Below are 16,068 nucleotides of genomic sequence, written 5' to 3'. Positions count from 1 at the left end.
CAGGAACTGCCCCTTCAGAGCGCACTTCTTAGTTGCAGGTAGCGAAAGAACCAAGTAAATGCATTGGGTAAGGTTTAATATATTTGAAAAAAGCAAAAGATCTATTTTAATATACATAAGCAGAACAGCAATCTTAAATGCAATTGGGCATCTTTTACTCCTCAGTCCACAGCCATACTGGAGTAAGGGGCCACAAAATTCCTCTCCCAACCAGATTGGGGTGCCCTCCAACACCACTCCCAGCCCATACAAGTACTATAAATCACCCTAGAGCAACTCAAATTATTTAAATTAATCTGACCCTTGGAAAGTAGGCAAGGTGCAAGAAAGTGCTTGGCAGAAACCTCATCGGAACAAAAATCACCGACAATTAGGACAGACAATAACCTGAATTTTTAAAAATCTAAATTAAAGATCAAAAGAATCAACTTGTCGCTTAGATTGCTGTAGTTAAATAAAATCTAAGCAAAGTAGCTTAAATTTATTATAATCCTTTTTGCTTTCATATAATCCTTCAGGAATTGGAACAGGTAATCTTCTGTTGCTGGGAAGCCTTGCCCATTTGAAGCATAAATTGGAAATTTGGATATGTGTTGTGCATAACCCCTTAACCACTGATTTAAACAGTTAGAAAATCATTTGTAGTGTTCACATAAAATTTCAATATGTGCTTAGCAAAGCTTCCAACCAGGAGCACAAGTTGAATAATTAAACTTATAATCTCCTTGTTCAATTTATTCATTCAAATAGTTGTAATGAACTTACTTTCATAACTTAATCAAGCATACTTCGACGTTCAAACTTTAGAAACTGGGGACTGGATATACATGCCAAACCTAGTGAGTGGGCTGTATATAATTATGTAGAAATGCAAGCCCTCAAATGCAAATATTGTGAGGCTCCCACTGCAAAAAAAGTTAACTGTTTTTGTCTACTCTTTATGGTGTGGCTGTTCTTCACATTCCAGTCATGGTACGTAATTACATTGAAAATCATTTGTAGTTCAGATTTCTGTACCTAGCGTACCTCAAGGCAAGGTCGCAAGATATGTTTAAATACAGGTTGGAGAGAGGAATGATACAGACATTGTTTATGCTATGTAATTACTTCATTATGAATATATGAACCAGCTGCTTTATATATTTGAAAATTTGGATACTCCAAGTCCAAAAAGCAGCAGCAGATCTGAGGGCTTGTAGGATATGAACCAGCATACCATGCACCCTAACCACCACCACCCACCACCTCCCCCTCCCCAATAGTTTTTAGTTGAACAAAATAGCATTAGAGGACCTTCCTCCATTTCTCTCCCAGGAACCTCTGTCATCCATCTCTGTCTTCAGCCTTTTGGTTCAGCCTGCAAGTCTATTTGTCCTTGGCTTGGCTGGATTTAGTTGGCAGTCCTCCAACCTCAACTCTGTTTCCTCTTTCAACATTCTTCGCTGGGCCCTCAGTTCCAAGTTCTACCCCCTTTGAAATAGTGGAAGAGCTATGTTGGGCAGAGGAGGCAGAGGCATGGAGTTGCTTGCAAAGGCTATTGCCAATATCTGGACTTCTTATAATCCCAAATCTTCACTGGTAGCTCCACCATTGTCTGAAAGTAGCAATAAATGTCTCCTGGGCTAAAAGAAAGAAAGTGGCCTGCATGTTCTGAGATTTGTACGGTCCCAGTCCAGACCAGTAAGCTCCCAGTATAGCCAACAGCTTTGCCTGCAAGTGCACAAAACAAGAACGAACCATCGGGAGCTCTATGGACCAAATCAAAGGAGTTTGTGCATTTGACCTACAGTCAATTTGTGGATACCTCTGGTTGAACAAAGTAATCCAATTATTCCTTCATTAGATGTGCTTTACTATGATTGGTTACTGCGTAAGCACATAACTATGCTATGATTGAAACATCTTCCCTTTGATTCTGAGCACACTCTACAGATATGGAGAGGGACTCACCTCCTTAACTTGCTCTTTGTAAACACAGTAACTGTCAACCGACACACATTCAGGACAGCATTTTCCAGGTAAATGTAGCAACTCTTCACCCTGCAGATAATTACGAACATTTACTTCAATCAGATAATGATTACCACAATTTACACCACAAGTGTAAAAATGCACAACAGCATTGGAACACATTAATAGGACTAGTTTCAGCCCAAAATTCTGGGAGCCTTCTTCACCACGGAAGTGTAAGGATCATTAAACTAAGTGAACAGCGTACAGGCAGGATAGGCTCTGATAGTGGTATGAGTTAAATTGGATTAAACAAACTCTCGGCAGGCAGAGATGCCACACTGAGATGTTAAGAATGACCTCAGAATGGAATGTTAATTGCTGAACAGATGCCAAGATATCTTTAAAGATGTTAGGAGAGCCAATGAAGAATAGGCCTCAGAATAATAAACATCTGAAGAGATAAAGAAACAAAGATTCCGAAGGCCAACCTTGGCTGATCAAGCATGTGGAACGGTCAGAGAATCATAAAGAGATAATATTGTTAATGAATAAGTGCAAGAGCCACTGGCAAGTGGCCTTTGTGACCACTAGCATGTTTAAATATTAACCCTGCATGTTTGCATCCTAACTGCAGGTTCTGTGAATGTATTTACATACTAATACTACACTTAATTTACCATATAAATGTACAGTACATTGGACATAGAAGCCTTTAAGTAGTTTTGATTTGACTGCTTTGAGCTGTCAGAGGATGCAGTTCACAAGGGAAAATGAAGTCGTTGTTTGTGGTTGAATTTGACATTAATCTCATAATTCTTGCATATGTTGGGTTTGTATTCGTGTATCGATAAATAAAGATTCCTAATTAGATGTCTTTTTATCTCTTGAATCCACAGACCTGTATTAAAATGAAGGATAAGTATTTGCCCAAACCCAGAAGCAATTACCCAAATTATGGGCAGGATTTTCCCGTCAGCGAGTGGGGGGCAGGGCCCACTCACTGACACGTAAAATGATGTGCGGTGACGTCGGGTGGAACTCCCGACGTCACCGCGCCCCATTTAAATTTTCAGGTAGGCAGAGGCTCAGCAAAATCAGCTCTTCGCCTGCCAACCTGTCAATGGCCAATTGAGGCCACTGACAGAGTCATTAAACTAATTAATGGACCTGCCCAACGGAGGTGTCAGCTGTGGCTCAGTGCATAGCACCCTCGCCTTTGAATCAGAGGGTTGTGGGTTCATGTCCCACTCCCGGAAACCAAAAACTGTGATTGTACTCGAAAGGGTTGCAATCTGTGACTGTTGATAACTCGAAAGAGTTTCCTTAAGGTTGGTGGGCAGGCCAGGAGCCCTGGAGGGAATTAGAAAAAGCATGAAACCTCATCCACGGGCGGGATGAGGTTTCATGTAGGTTTTTAAAAATTTAATTAAAGTTTTTTTAAAAAGTATGGACATGTCCCAACTCATGTGACAGTGTCACATGAGGGGACATGTCAGGGAATTTTTTTTTCCTTCTATTTTTAAGATTTTTGACAGTACAGATGATCTCCCTGAGGCAGCACTTAGCCTCAGGGAGATGAGTGCACTCTTTCATGCGCATGCGCGAAAGAGCACACTCTCAGGTTTAGGGATTTCCCCCCCGCCCGCACAGGGAGCGCATAGAGCTTCTGTGCGGACGTCACGCTGGGCGGGCCTTAATTGGCCCGCCCACGTAAAATGGCGGCTCGCCCCCAATCAGGGGTGCGTCTCCACGCGCCCGCACTTCAACTTCGTCCCCGCCCGCACTTCAACTTCGTCCCCAACGGGGGGGAAAATCCTACCCAAGGGACTGGGATAATTTAAATAGTTGGGATGAGAAACCCCTGCCAGCTGAGACCCTGACTGCGCAGCAGAAAATCAGGGTAATATGTTGTTGAGGGAGCCAAAGGTTCTTTAATGGCTAAAGAAGTAACGATAACATTTTAAATCAATCCACTGGGATTGAATACTTATCCTTCTCAAGGTGCAGAGCTCTCAGCAGATGTGTCCTCTGTTGGATCTAAAAAGGGTGTAATGGGCATAATTCCCAAACTGGCTCAGAAATGCCCACAAAACTGGCAGAGGGTTGACGGTGGGGGAATTAAGGCAGAAAACTCACACCCTTTCAATTGTAATTTTGTCTACATGCTACACAGGATGGAAACAAGGTTGAACTCCAAATTCTTGCTCCCCTACAACATTGTGTCCCCGCCCCCCCTCACCCCCCCCCAACCCCCCACCCCCCACCCCACAACCCGCAAAGTGTTTGGCTCCTTCACATGTAAAGTTCCTATCTCTGAATGTGTCCGATAACAAAATGTTCCACTTTAATGTTATCTCTAGATACATTTTAATGAATTTGTGCAGGTACAATCTCAAAATAAGAGCCAATATTTTATCAAGTAAAAGTCTTTGCCTACAAAAAAATATCTGTGACTCCTCTTCAAAAGCAACTCTTCTGCTCTGAATTGTTTTGGATATTATCAAATTGCAAAAGATACCAGATAATTGCAAGTTCTTCCTTTCTTTGTTTTGTCATATTATTGATAAATCAATTGTGAATTTCAAGGGGGAGATGCTAAATTCACTGATCCTGCTCACCTAAACAAAAACACTGCAGAACTTATGAATGTCCACTGGAGAGGATTCATTGGGACCTGTCTGTCCATTGTCATTCACGTGTCCCTGTCCTGAATCTGCTTGCCTAAAGTTACATATTCCTAGGTTTTGTGGAGAAGCCACTCAATGAACAGTTCTTAAAAACTGATTTCCTTACATGGAAAGACACTGAATTTTTCACCAATGTTTCCATCCAGTCTCCCATTTGTATAATATATTTTCAATTGAGATGTGTAAGGGGGAGGCGGGGGGAAGGGATGAATAGCACCTCTCGCAGGCAGACTGGGGGCACCCGTTGGAGTGGCTCATCTTGTATTGGTCCTCACTTTCACCCAGCTCCCAATTGTGGCTCCAAGTAGTTGTGAGCATTCAGCAGCAGCCACACCCCAGTAAGCCACTGTGACGGGCAGGCCAAACCAGGTGATAGCAGCCATCGGGTCTCCGACCCCTGACAACTTAGGGATTTGTTGACTCTGGCATGTGAAGACTGATTCCAGTGGATGAAACTATTCCAGGTCCAACGGCCTTCAAGGCGGGTTAGCACTATCTCATGGAATGCGGAGAGCTCGACAAGGCACAGATGATGTCCTCTGGATTTGTCCCCAGTCATCTAGACTCATCTTACCACTGGACCAAAATAGGTCAGGCTGATGATGTGCAACTCTCCCTCACAACAATCTAATTCATGGGCAAATCCTATTCATCATCTTAAGATGATGGATATGGTCACCTTCGCCTCGAAGAATGAACAACATATTTTCAACTTTACCTATTATATGTATAGGCCAGGCAACATTGAATCTGAAATGCCAATACCTGATGAGTTAAGTTTCAAGTATGCTTAATGTGCACATAGCTGGGAAATGAGGGCAAAATTTGCTTCATAATTAATCAGTGCTTTGATTCCGCAAAAGTAATTACTTTTTCTTTGATTCAAGTTAGATGGCATGATACCAATTGTCTTTATCAGTCTTCTATTGGAAATGTTTCAGCATTATGTCCTCCTTTCAGAATGCCAAATTCCATGATGTGCTGATAATTCTGAATAATTGGGCTGAACACCTGAATATTTCTAGCAGTTAATTCAGATGACTTGTAGAAGAAATGCAGTTCTTTCACTAATTACCACACCACCCTTGTTCAATAATAACACAGGAAAACAGGCTCCCTTACCCATGAGCACTCCACTCTAGCACATTCGGCAGTCTGACAGATGACCTGTCCTCTCTCACACATGCAGAACTCGCAGCCAGTTACATTCCACATCTCTCCGTGATACCTGATGACACCTTCATACAGACAGCTCCCTTTCCCAGACACACATTCCTCGCAGCAGCGTCCAGGTCTTCTGACTTTATTCAGACCCTGTGGAAATAAATAAAACATTAAATATCAAAATGGAGATTTTTTTTGGCATCTTGAGCAGTGTACACAAGGGCCCCGATACCAAGGAGGAGTTAAGGAGGAAGCAGGAGGGTGGGTTCTGGTTTGAGATTCGCACTTTTAACATCCCATCCGAACCAAACCCACCCTTTTCTGGGGATTAAAGTTCCCCTCAATGTGCTGGGTTTCCTGTGACTTGAACACAGAAATAAATTGGAAATCCAATACACTAAAGTGGTCTTCACTATCTCTATATATTATTTACTTATATTAAATTATATAAATCAACAAAAGAAAATAGGATCTGAAGTTTGTAATTGGACAGAAAAATACTCACATTAACCTTGACCATTAGATAGTTCGACTTGGCAGTGAAATGATCCTAGCATAGGTTTTCACTCCTGCCTTTCAACCCACCTCCCAAATATTTTATCCATGATTATATATATTTATGTGGTGGCCTGATTCCTATGTGTTCGGCATGTTACTTTACAGCTGTGACTTAGTATACCATTAGAAATATACATTTGCAAGCCACAAATAAGCATACAAATAATTACCTTCAGCAGATTCCAAATACCAATTTATCATCTGTTCTTAAGAATTGGAAATTGTTATGAATTATGTTCTATATGTACTTATAAAATGTTCATGGTGTGCAAACAGCTTTAAACTGAAAAACAAGTAGAATTTGACTCAGAAGTGTCACTGTGATGGAATGTGAGATCTTCCTCCCTCTGCACAATTTCAAACTTTTGTTCAAAAAGTGCTTTCCCTTTATACTTGGGGTCCTTGAGTTAAATACCGTAAGTTAAAACGAGATGTGCATCATGCTTGAGACAGTTTAATCTAAGCACCCCTTATCTCTACGCACATTCTTCAGAACAACCCCACCTACACAGACAAACATACAATGCAAGGCCTCAGGACAAAGGAAAAAAGCTTCTCCGCAAATATACACATAACCCTGCCTGAAACTACCTCCCAAACCCACAAATTTACATAGTTCATAATTCCTAGACAGGTGAGGATCAGTTTCCTGGGATATTTTGGGAACACCCAAAAATATTACAGTTCTTTAATTACAAAAGGTACATCTGCTGGGTTAGCCATATCAAACAACAGGTGGGGATGCTTAACATTTGCTCATGGCCAAAATACACCCTTTAATCAGGATTGCAAAACCTTCTGCTTTGCATGAAGTTTAAGCATGCTGCTCACAAAACTTTTAAGCAAGCAGCAAGACATAGCTTGGTCAGTGGTGAGAAGGGTCCTACAAATTTTATGAACAAAGTATATTGTTGGGAAAACAAACACCCTACTGCTCAGAAAACATGAAAGTGCGTAATACAATGAAGGTAGCAGGACAGGCCGATCAGGTGGTTAAGAAGGCATAAGAAATCCTTTTACTTATTAGTCGAGGCATCGAATATAAGAGCAGGGAGGTTACACTGGGACTATATAAAACATTAATTAGGCCACAACCTGAGTACTGTGTGAAGTTCTGGTCACCTCATTACAGGAAGGATGTAATTGCACTACAGAGGCTACAGAGGAGATTTACAAGGATGTTGCCAGGACTGGAAAATTGCAGCTTTGAGGAAAGATTGGATAGGCTGGGGCTATTATCCTTGGGAAAAAGGAGGCTGAGGGGAGATTTGATGGAGATGTACAAAATTGTGAGGGGCCTGGATAGAGTGGATGGGAAGGGCCTATTTACTTTAGCAAAGAGGTCAGTGACTAGGAGGCATAGAAGGATTAGAGGGGAGATGAGGGAAAACTTTTTCATCCAGAGTGTTGTAAGGGTCTGGAACTCACTGCCTGAAAGGGTAGTAGAGACAAAAATCCTCAACTCATTTAAAAAGGTCTTGATATGCACCTCAAGTGCTGTAACCTGCAGGAGCCAAATGGGTGGCTCATTTTTGGCCGGCGCAGACACAATGGGCCAAGTGGCCTCTTTCTGTGTCATAAACTTTCTATGATTCTAATCTGATTCTATGCTCATATGATCAACATTACATATATAAAGCATCATGATAACTATTGTTAATATTGCTTGGTGACTGATGTAAAGGAGGACTAGCCAGACACATCTTTCCTTGAAATGATTGCATTGGTGTGTTGAAAAATTGCCTTTAGTCCGGAGCGCAAGAGATCCACATATGTAATCCAACTTCCAACATGAATGCTGTTAGATCCATAGTCCTTAAAGAGGCTACAGACTCATCAAACTAGTTTTTCATGGGTCTACAGGTCTACCACCAGTATAATGGAGATAACTTTAGCAGTATAAAATCCAGGCAGTGACTCAATGACAGTGGTTTGTCAGAATCCAAACCCAAACAGCGCCAAATTAAACTCAACAACATCCAATGAATATAAAGGCACACAGAGCTATCTGGTGCTGAAGCACACACCTGACTTCACACATCCATAGGCTCAATTAATCCACTCTTAATTAATGAGCATACATATTTGGAAAAGGCAATTAAAAATGTGTAGAAGCTGCTCAAATTATTATATTTTCTAGCCTGGCACTTCAGGGGAGATCTCCTGAACAGCCACTGTAACTTTGGTGGTTGTCCTGTCTACATGGCATCAATGGGATTTGCACTGATCCTCTGCTGAAGATCCAGTGACTAATTGGGTGTTTCCTGCCCCTCCAAGGAATTTGCCAGTGGGCTTGTTCACTCAAATGGTATTGAAATGATGCTCACACATCCAGGGGCAGGATTTCCTGTTCCTGGTCCTGGGCATATTAAATTGCCTGGACGCTGCCATAGAGAGGGGTTGTACAGGCTCTCTAATGGGCCCATGATATTTCTCACCTAAATTTCCATTCTGTGCTGCAGGAAAATCTTCTCCATGATATTCCATAAATGAACATGTGATTTGATCCAACTAAGTGATTTGTAATTACCTTTTCACAAATGAATGATGGACATGCCTGCGTATGACACCTAATTTCACCATGGTCACAAATACAACTGGTGCACTCGTTCTTCTTCCACTGATCACCATGCTGAAGAAACAAAGACCAGATACTTTTTAATAAACATTCTAGACCTAAATTACACCTTGATATATTTTTGCTTAATTATATGGAAATGCAATCAATTCCATTATTTGACCATTATTTATGCAATTCTGAGTATTTGATGGCGCTAACATATTTACTTCAAGGCTCAAATGGATGTATGACTAATATATTGGTGAATAAATTTTTTGAATACATTTTCATTGATTATATTTTTGAAAATATTCAAAAATATCTGAAATGTCAAAGTTGGAGAGCCCATGCCATCAGTGCTGCAATAACCCTGCAGTTAACTCCCTGCAAGGAATTGAGAGAAGGAAGCGGTGAGCAAGGGGGAGTGGCATGGAGGGAAGCAATGATTCAGCAGAGGTTGCAAGGGGGAAGGAAGCAGCACGCTGGACGATTGAGGAGGGAAGGAGCAAAGCAGCAGAGGTGGTGCTCTGGAAAGAGATAGAGGCATCAAGCTGGAGAGGCGACGAGCTGGATAGTTGGAAAAGGTGACGAGATAGAGAGGTGGTGAGCTAGGGAGTCGGGAGAGGGAGACGAGCTGGAGAGAGGGAGAGGCGGTGAGCTGGAGAGAGGCAGAGGTAGCGAGCTGGAGAGGGAGAGAAAGGCAGTGAGCTGGGGAGAGGCAGAGGTAGCGAGCTGGAGAGAGAGAGAGAGGCGGTGAGCTGGGGAGAAAGAGAGGCGGTGAGCTGGACAGAGAGAGGGGGGCAGCAAGCTGAAGAGAGGGAGAGGCGTCGAGCTGGAGAGTCGTGAGAGGCGGTGAGCTGGGGAGACGGGAGAGGCGGTGAGCTGGAGAGAGAGAGGGGCAGCAAGCTGGAGAGAGGGAGAGGCAGTGAGCTGGAGAGAGGCAGAGGTAGCGAGCTGGAGAGAGGGAGAGGCGGTGAGCTGGAGAGAGGCAGAGGTAGCGAGCTGGAGAGAGAGAGAGAGAGGCGGTGAGCTGAGGAGAGAGAGAGGCGGTGAGCTGGAGAGAGGGAGGGGGGCAGCGGGCTGGAGAGGGGGGAGGCAGCGAGCTGGAGAGTCGGGAGAGGTGGTGAGCTGGGGAAAGGGAGAGGTGACGTGCTGGAGGGTTAGGAGAGATGACAAGCTGGAAAATATATATTTACTTAGCGCTATACAAATGTAAATCTTTCTTTCTTTTACTTCCTAAAACAAACAGCCTTATCAGGTATATTGCACAAGTAAGATAAGCATTGCTGCCAATATAGGCATCTAAAATTCTGATCCTAAGCACTTTTAAAAGAGAAAGTGGAGCCCCAGAACAACCTGTATCGGCTTATCGCGTTGTGAGACCTGGAACTTGGCTAGCAATTGAAAAATGGATTTTAACTCATAAAAATCAAAACTTGCAGACTAGCTTCAAGGTTACCTTGTGCTTCTTCCCTGCCAAAGAACAGGATTTTGGCAGACATTCAGGACAGCAGTTTCCAACCTGCATTACAAGATCTTCATCCTAAAGTTAACAGGGAGGGAAAGTGATAAATTATAAACCTTGGATACTTCATTGTTGAGATTATAATTTATTTACATTTAAATTCCAGAAGATAAAAATAGGAATTTACAGACATAACGGGATGTGAATTGGGGTCATGACTGGTTGGCTGGTGAAGGAAAGTTTCAGTTTCATCTCCCCCCATTCTACTGTCACTTCCTATACGAACTCTGAATTAGGAGCAGGAGTAGGCCACTCGGTCCCTTGAGCCTGCTCCATCATTCAATGGCTGATCTGATTGCAACCTCAACCCCACATTCCTGCCTACCTCCAATTACCTTTCACCCCCTTGTTAATCAAGAATCTATCTAGCTCTGCCTTAAAAACATTCAAACACTCTGCTTCCACCACCTTTTCAGGACAAGAGTTCCAAAGACTCATTACCCTCTGAGAGAAAAAATTTCTCCTCACCTCTATCTTAAACGAATGACACCCTATTTTTAAACAGTGACTCCTAGTTCTAGATTCTCCCACAAGAGGAAACATCCTCTCCACATCCACCCTGTCAAGAACCCTCAGGATCTTGAAGGTTTCAATCCAATCACCTCTTACTTGTCTCAATTCCATTGGATACAAGCTTAACCGGTCCAACCTTTTCTCATAAGACAACCTGCCCATTCCTGGTATTAGTCTGTTAAAACCTTTTCTGAACTGCTTCTAACGCATTTACATCTTTCCTCAAACAAGGAGACCAGTGCTGCACATAGTACTCCAGATGTGGTCTCACCAGCGCCTTACACAACTGAAGCATAACCTCCCTACTTTTGTATTCAATTCCCCTCACAATAAATGATAACATTCTATTAGCTTTCCTAATTACTTGCTGTACCTGCATACTAGTCTTTTGTGATTCATGCCCTAGGACACCCAGAACCCCCTGAATCTCAGAACTCTGCAATTTCTCACCATTTAGATAATAAGCTTCTTTTTTATTCTTCCTGCCAAAATGGACAATTTCACAGTTGCCCACATTATACTCCATTTGCCAGATCTATGCTCACTCACTTAACCTAACTATGTCACTTTGTAGCCTCCTTATGTCCTCTTCACAATTTACTTTCCTATCTATCTTTCTGTCAGCAGCAAATTTAGCAACCATTCCTTCGGTCCCTTCACCCAAGTCATTTATATAAATTGTAAAAAGTTGATGCCCCAACACTGGCCTCTGTGGCACACCACTCGTCACATCCTGCCAATCAGAAAAAGACCCATTTATGCCAACTCTGCTTCCTCTTATCTAGCCAATTTTCTATCCATGCCAATATGTTACCCCCTACACAATGAGCTTTTATTTTCCGCAATAACCTTGATTTGGCTTTGTCAAATGCCTTCTAGAAATCTAAGTGCAGTATATCCATCGGTGCCCCTTTATCCACAGCATATCTGACTCCTTCAAAGAACTCCAATCAATTGGTTAAACATGATTTCCCTTCACAAAACCATGTTAACTCTGCCTGATTGCCTTGAATTTTTCTAAATGCCCTGCTATAACATCTTTAATAATAGCTTCTAACATTTTCCCTTTGACAGATGTTAGGCTAACTGGCCTGTAGTGTCCTGCTTTCTGTCTCCCTCCCTTTTTGCCTTTTCAATCTAAGCATTGAATTTTTTCTCATAGTCCTACTGACTTACATTGGAAAATTTTAAGTTACACTGGATTACCTACAAATCCTATCTTTCAAGCATGTTCTTCCCTCTGCATGAATCCTGATGCCTCAGACCAGAAGTTTCTTGTTCCTGCTAATTTTTTCCCTGGATTTGGCGTTGGAAAGAGGTGGGAAACAAAAGTACATCTCATCTAACTCAAAATACTACAGATGCTGGAAATCTGAAATAAAAACAGAAAATGATGGAAATATTCAGCAAATCAGGTAGCATCTGTGAAGACAGAAACATAGTTAACATTGCAGGTCCATCAATGGTCCGTTCTGATGAATTGTAATCGGCCTGAAATGTTAACTTTATTTCTCTCTCCAGAGATGCTACATGACCTGCTGAATATTTCCATCATTTTCTGTTCTTATTATGTCAGTACATCTCATCTTATTTCCTTTGTGCTAAGAACTGGGGCTAATGTTCTGTGGGGTTCACCTGATCACCCACCATAGCCTCAACTGAAAATCCATGGAAGCCCCAGAGAAAGGGCACAAATGCCGTTAATAATAGGGAGATTGTTAACTCCCGCTAGCCATCAGAAATACGGGCCAGGATTTTACATAGATCGGGTGGGCTCGATGGGAGTGGGCAGAGGTGGCCAGGACCCCGACTTCCGCCCGCGATCGGGTCTGCACCGCCATTTTATGCGGGCTGGCCAATTAAGGCCCACCCAGCATAAGAAGCGACTCCGGCATCAGCGTGAAGGGGTGGGAGCTCAATGTCCACCGGGTCCAATGGCGACCCGGCAGCCTATTCAAAAATGGCGCAGGCAGCCATGCGAAGGCTGCCATTGAATCGGAGGAGCATTGTCATGGAGAACGTCAGTGCTGGACATGGCAGGCGGAAGGGCAGGTCGGTGGGGCGGTCGGCCCCGCAGTTTTCCGACGAGTGTCTCACTGCCCTCCTGGAGGAGGTGGCAGCACACCGGAGTATCCTTGTCCCCAGGAACGGGAGGAGGAGGCCCCCCAACCTCACCAAAAATGCCTGGGAGGAGGTGGCATCCAGGGTCAGCTCCCATGATGTGGTAAGACGCACATGGGTGCTGTGCCATAAGCGTTTCAATGACCTCTTACGATCGGGAAGCGTGAGCACCGTGTTGGCATGGGTCACTTAGCCTCCTCCTCTTTCTGGCCCTCTCTTCCTCCTCAGAGGAGGTGCCTCCAGCGGAAACCACAATCCCCATTCCCAGGGTAAGGGAAGGCTGTCTGTTATCTGGAAGGCCCCAAGTGTTATGACTCCTTCGGAGCTTCAGAGTTCAGAACTGAAGCCTGTTATTTCTGTCAAAGCAGCTCTGAAGTGAAATGAAGTTATCCTGTTCACACAAGCAAGTAGCAGTAAGTAATAATGTAAAGTACTAACAATTCGCATTAGCGAGCCCACTCACCCCCTCTTATCCGGCCTGTGGATGAGGTTTTTGAAAATGTGGCCTACCCGCCTGCCCATTGCGCCCATGCGATGCCTGAAAATCACAGGGGCTGTGCAAAATGGAAATCAATTGCTGCCTCAAGGGCCTTAACTGGCTCGTTAATTAATGGCGGGTGTGCCTCCATCCTCATAGCGTCCGCCTACTGAAATATCGCGATGGTGCGTAGTGACATTGGGACGCATGCCCGAAGTCATCGTGCGTCATTTTACAATCCAGCTTATGGACTCCAGCTGAGGAGGGTCTCCAGCCCGGATCATTCAGGCAATTCACTGTAGCAAGCAATTAACACATAAAAATGGACCTCGAATGAGGGTATCTAACTATATTTAGTAACTGGCTGGGTTGTGAATCGAGGTCATGTGATAGCAAGCTAATGCTTTTCCAGAGTGAGTTAGTCACAGACAGTGAGTGAGTGGGTGGGTAACAGCGAAAAGAGAACACGTGGTCTCTCTCTCTCTTTAGTCCTTCTGTAAGCATGAGCCCTGTCTGCATATGTCCAGCCAAACACTGCAGGCAGCATCTTTGTAGACCAAACAGCTGCTGACTTCAGAGAAAAATACAGAAATCATCTGTCAAGACTTTAAATGGTCTCTGCGCAGAATCTAGGAATAATCACTGAACAAGACCTGAAACATTGCATCAACCTATAGGAACCACATATAATTGACTTTCTTTTGGACGCTCTTAAACAATTTAACCTACCGTCGCTCCTTGTAACCTAACTTTGTCTGTGTGTCTCTTGGGTGCATGTGTGAGTTTTTACAGCATTTTTAATATTTTTTATTTACCAGCATTAAGAACAATAAACAATCTGTCCTTTTCTTTTAAAGCATACAAGAAAACCTGTCTGTGTGTATCTTTATAGACACAGCATTTAAACAGCTAAACACTCACTAAATTGACAAGCAAATTCTTTTAGAAACACCTGTTGTGACTAGAAACTCAGAAGCGGAAAGAGAAAGGAGCCATGTTACCACTTCTCACCTGGCCATAACAATATAAAATTTATTTTGCACATATGCAATTTGATAATTTTCATGCCTGCTGGGCCTGGGCATCTGTTGTGGACACACTAATCAAAAGTGAATACACAGAAGTTAAGTACAAAACTTTTATTTGTAGGCCATGAGCAGCAGGAGTACTTCTCTGGGCTGAGAAAGTTTGAGGCACTGTTGACCCAGGTTCTACTGCCCCCACCCAACCCTCTCAACCTTCCCACATGACTTACCTCAATTCCAGAGAGTGGTCGTTGAACCGCCCAAACCTCTGAGCCGGTAGGTCTCCAGCAAAATATCAAAGAGGTCTGACTGGTAAAATCGACTAGGACAACGCCTGGCACCTTTTCCCTGCTTACCACTCGGAAGTTAAAATCTGTTGGATCCTTTGCCAGTTACAACACATGACCATGAGAATCCCTGTGCAGGTTTGATCGGTGTCTCCAATTAGCTCCAGCTGAGTTCAGGAGCTCACCATGTAGTAAATCTCCAGTTCGAACTGGCCTCCTATAACTACATGTTGATGTGCGCTATCACAGTTCGATTACACCACCTGGTCACATTTCAATGTTAGTTTTTTTTAAAATACCGAGAGATGGGATTAAGTATATCAGGATTTATTATGAGTGAAAATTTGTAACAGCGAAAGATTTTACAATTAACCTCTATTAGTTTCTTACAGGTCAAACACAGGGAATTCAGACTGAATCTCAAGGTGGTCTCTGTGCACATAACAATATCAGAGACCAAGGCCAGGATTTTCCAGCCCCGCCGTGGGTGAGGCGGCGCCCCAGCCAGAAGTCCATTGACTTGTGGCAGGGCCGGAAGATCGCGGCGGCGGGCTGATGCGGAAAATCCCGCCGCCAGTCTATCAAACCTACTCTACCTGGCAGGCCACATGAAATTTACACCGCCGCTGGTTTCTCCTAACTTATTAATCACTTGAGGGCGGCCAAATATTTTTGGTAATACTGACAAGAAGACAAGCCCCTGGTAAATTACTCGTTGGTATCTCATCCTAACACCAACTGAACGTAATCACAAGGACTTCAAAGTAACATTACAATCTACATTATTCAACTACTGCAATCTGTTATATCATGATGCCAGTGTTGTGTTCAATATTTGTTAATCTATAGTTATTATTCATGTATGACATTGTACTGTACAGTATTATTGTTTGTTTCATACTTGTGATACCCTAGAGCATTTGCCATGTGTTTTTTTTCCTCTCCAGTAATACTGGGGCAACACTGCCTCTGTTGAACTTCTTGGTTTGACTGGATCCTATATTTCTTTCCTATATTGATGGTGCCTGAAAAGACATATCCATGTTGTTTCTTTTTTTCATCCTTTCATCAGATCTGAGCATCGTTGGCAAGATTAAAACATGTTGACCATCCCCAGTTGCCCTTGATAAGACGGTGTAAGTCGACTTCTTGAACTTCTGAAGTCCATCTGGTGCAGGTATACACACAGTGCTAGTA

The 16,068-nt window shown here is 43.1% G+C and overlaps 1 protein-coding gene across 1 annotated transcript in view; it reads right to left on the bottom strand.

Annotated features, from left to right (window-relative positions):
* fras1 (Fraser extracellular matrix complex subunit 1) overlaps window positions 1–16,068 on the bottom strand; it is a 562,738-nt gene that overhangs the window by 337,483 nt on the left and 209,187 nt on the right. The window contains exons 7-10 of the mRNA XM_078543632.1: window positions 10,382–10,465; window positions 8,893–8,994; window positions 5,763–5,954; window positions 1,951–2,040 (exon numbers count right to left, since the gene is read on the bottom strand). Of these exons, the coding sequence (XP_078399758.1) occupies window positions 1,951–2,040; window positions 5,763–5,954; window positions 8,893–8,994; window positions 10,382–10,465 (468 nt within the window). The remainder of the gene's footprint in view (window positions 1–1,950; window positions 2,041–5,762; window positions 5,955–8,892; window positions 8,995–10,381; window positions 10,466–16,068) is intronic.

This window comes from Cetorhinus maximus, chromosome 1 (assembly GCF_964194155.1).
Source record: "Cetorhinus maximus chromosome 1, sCetMax3.hap1.1, whole genome shotgun sequence".
Classification (NCBI taxonomy): Eukaryota; Metazoa; Chordata; class Chondrichthyes; order Lamniformes; family Cetorhinidae; genus Cetorhinus; species Cetorhinus maximus.
Note: the sequence above shows the minus strand (reverse complement) of the source record. Positions and strands in the feature narration are given on the sequence as shown.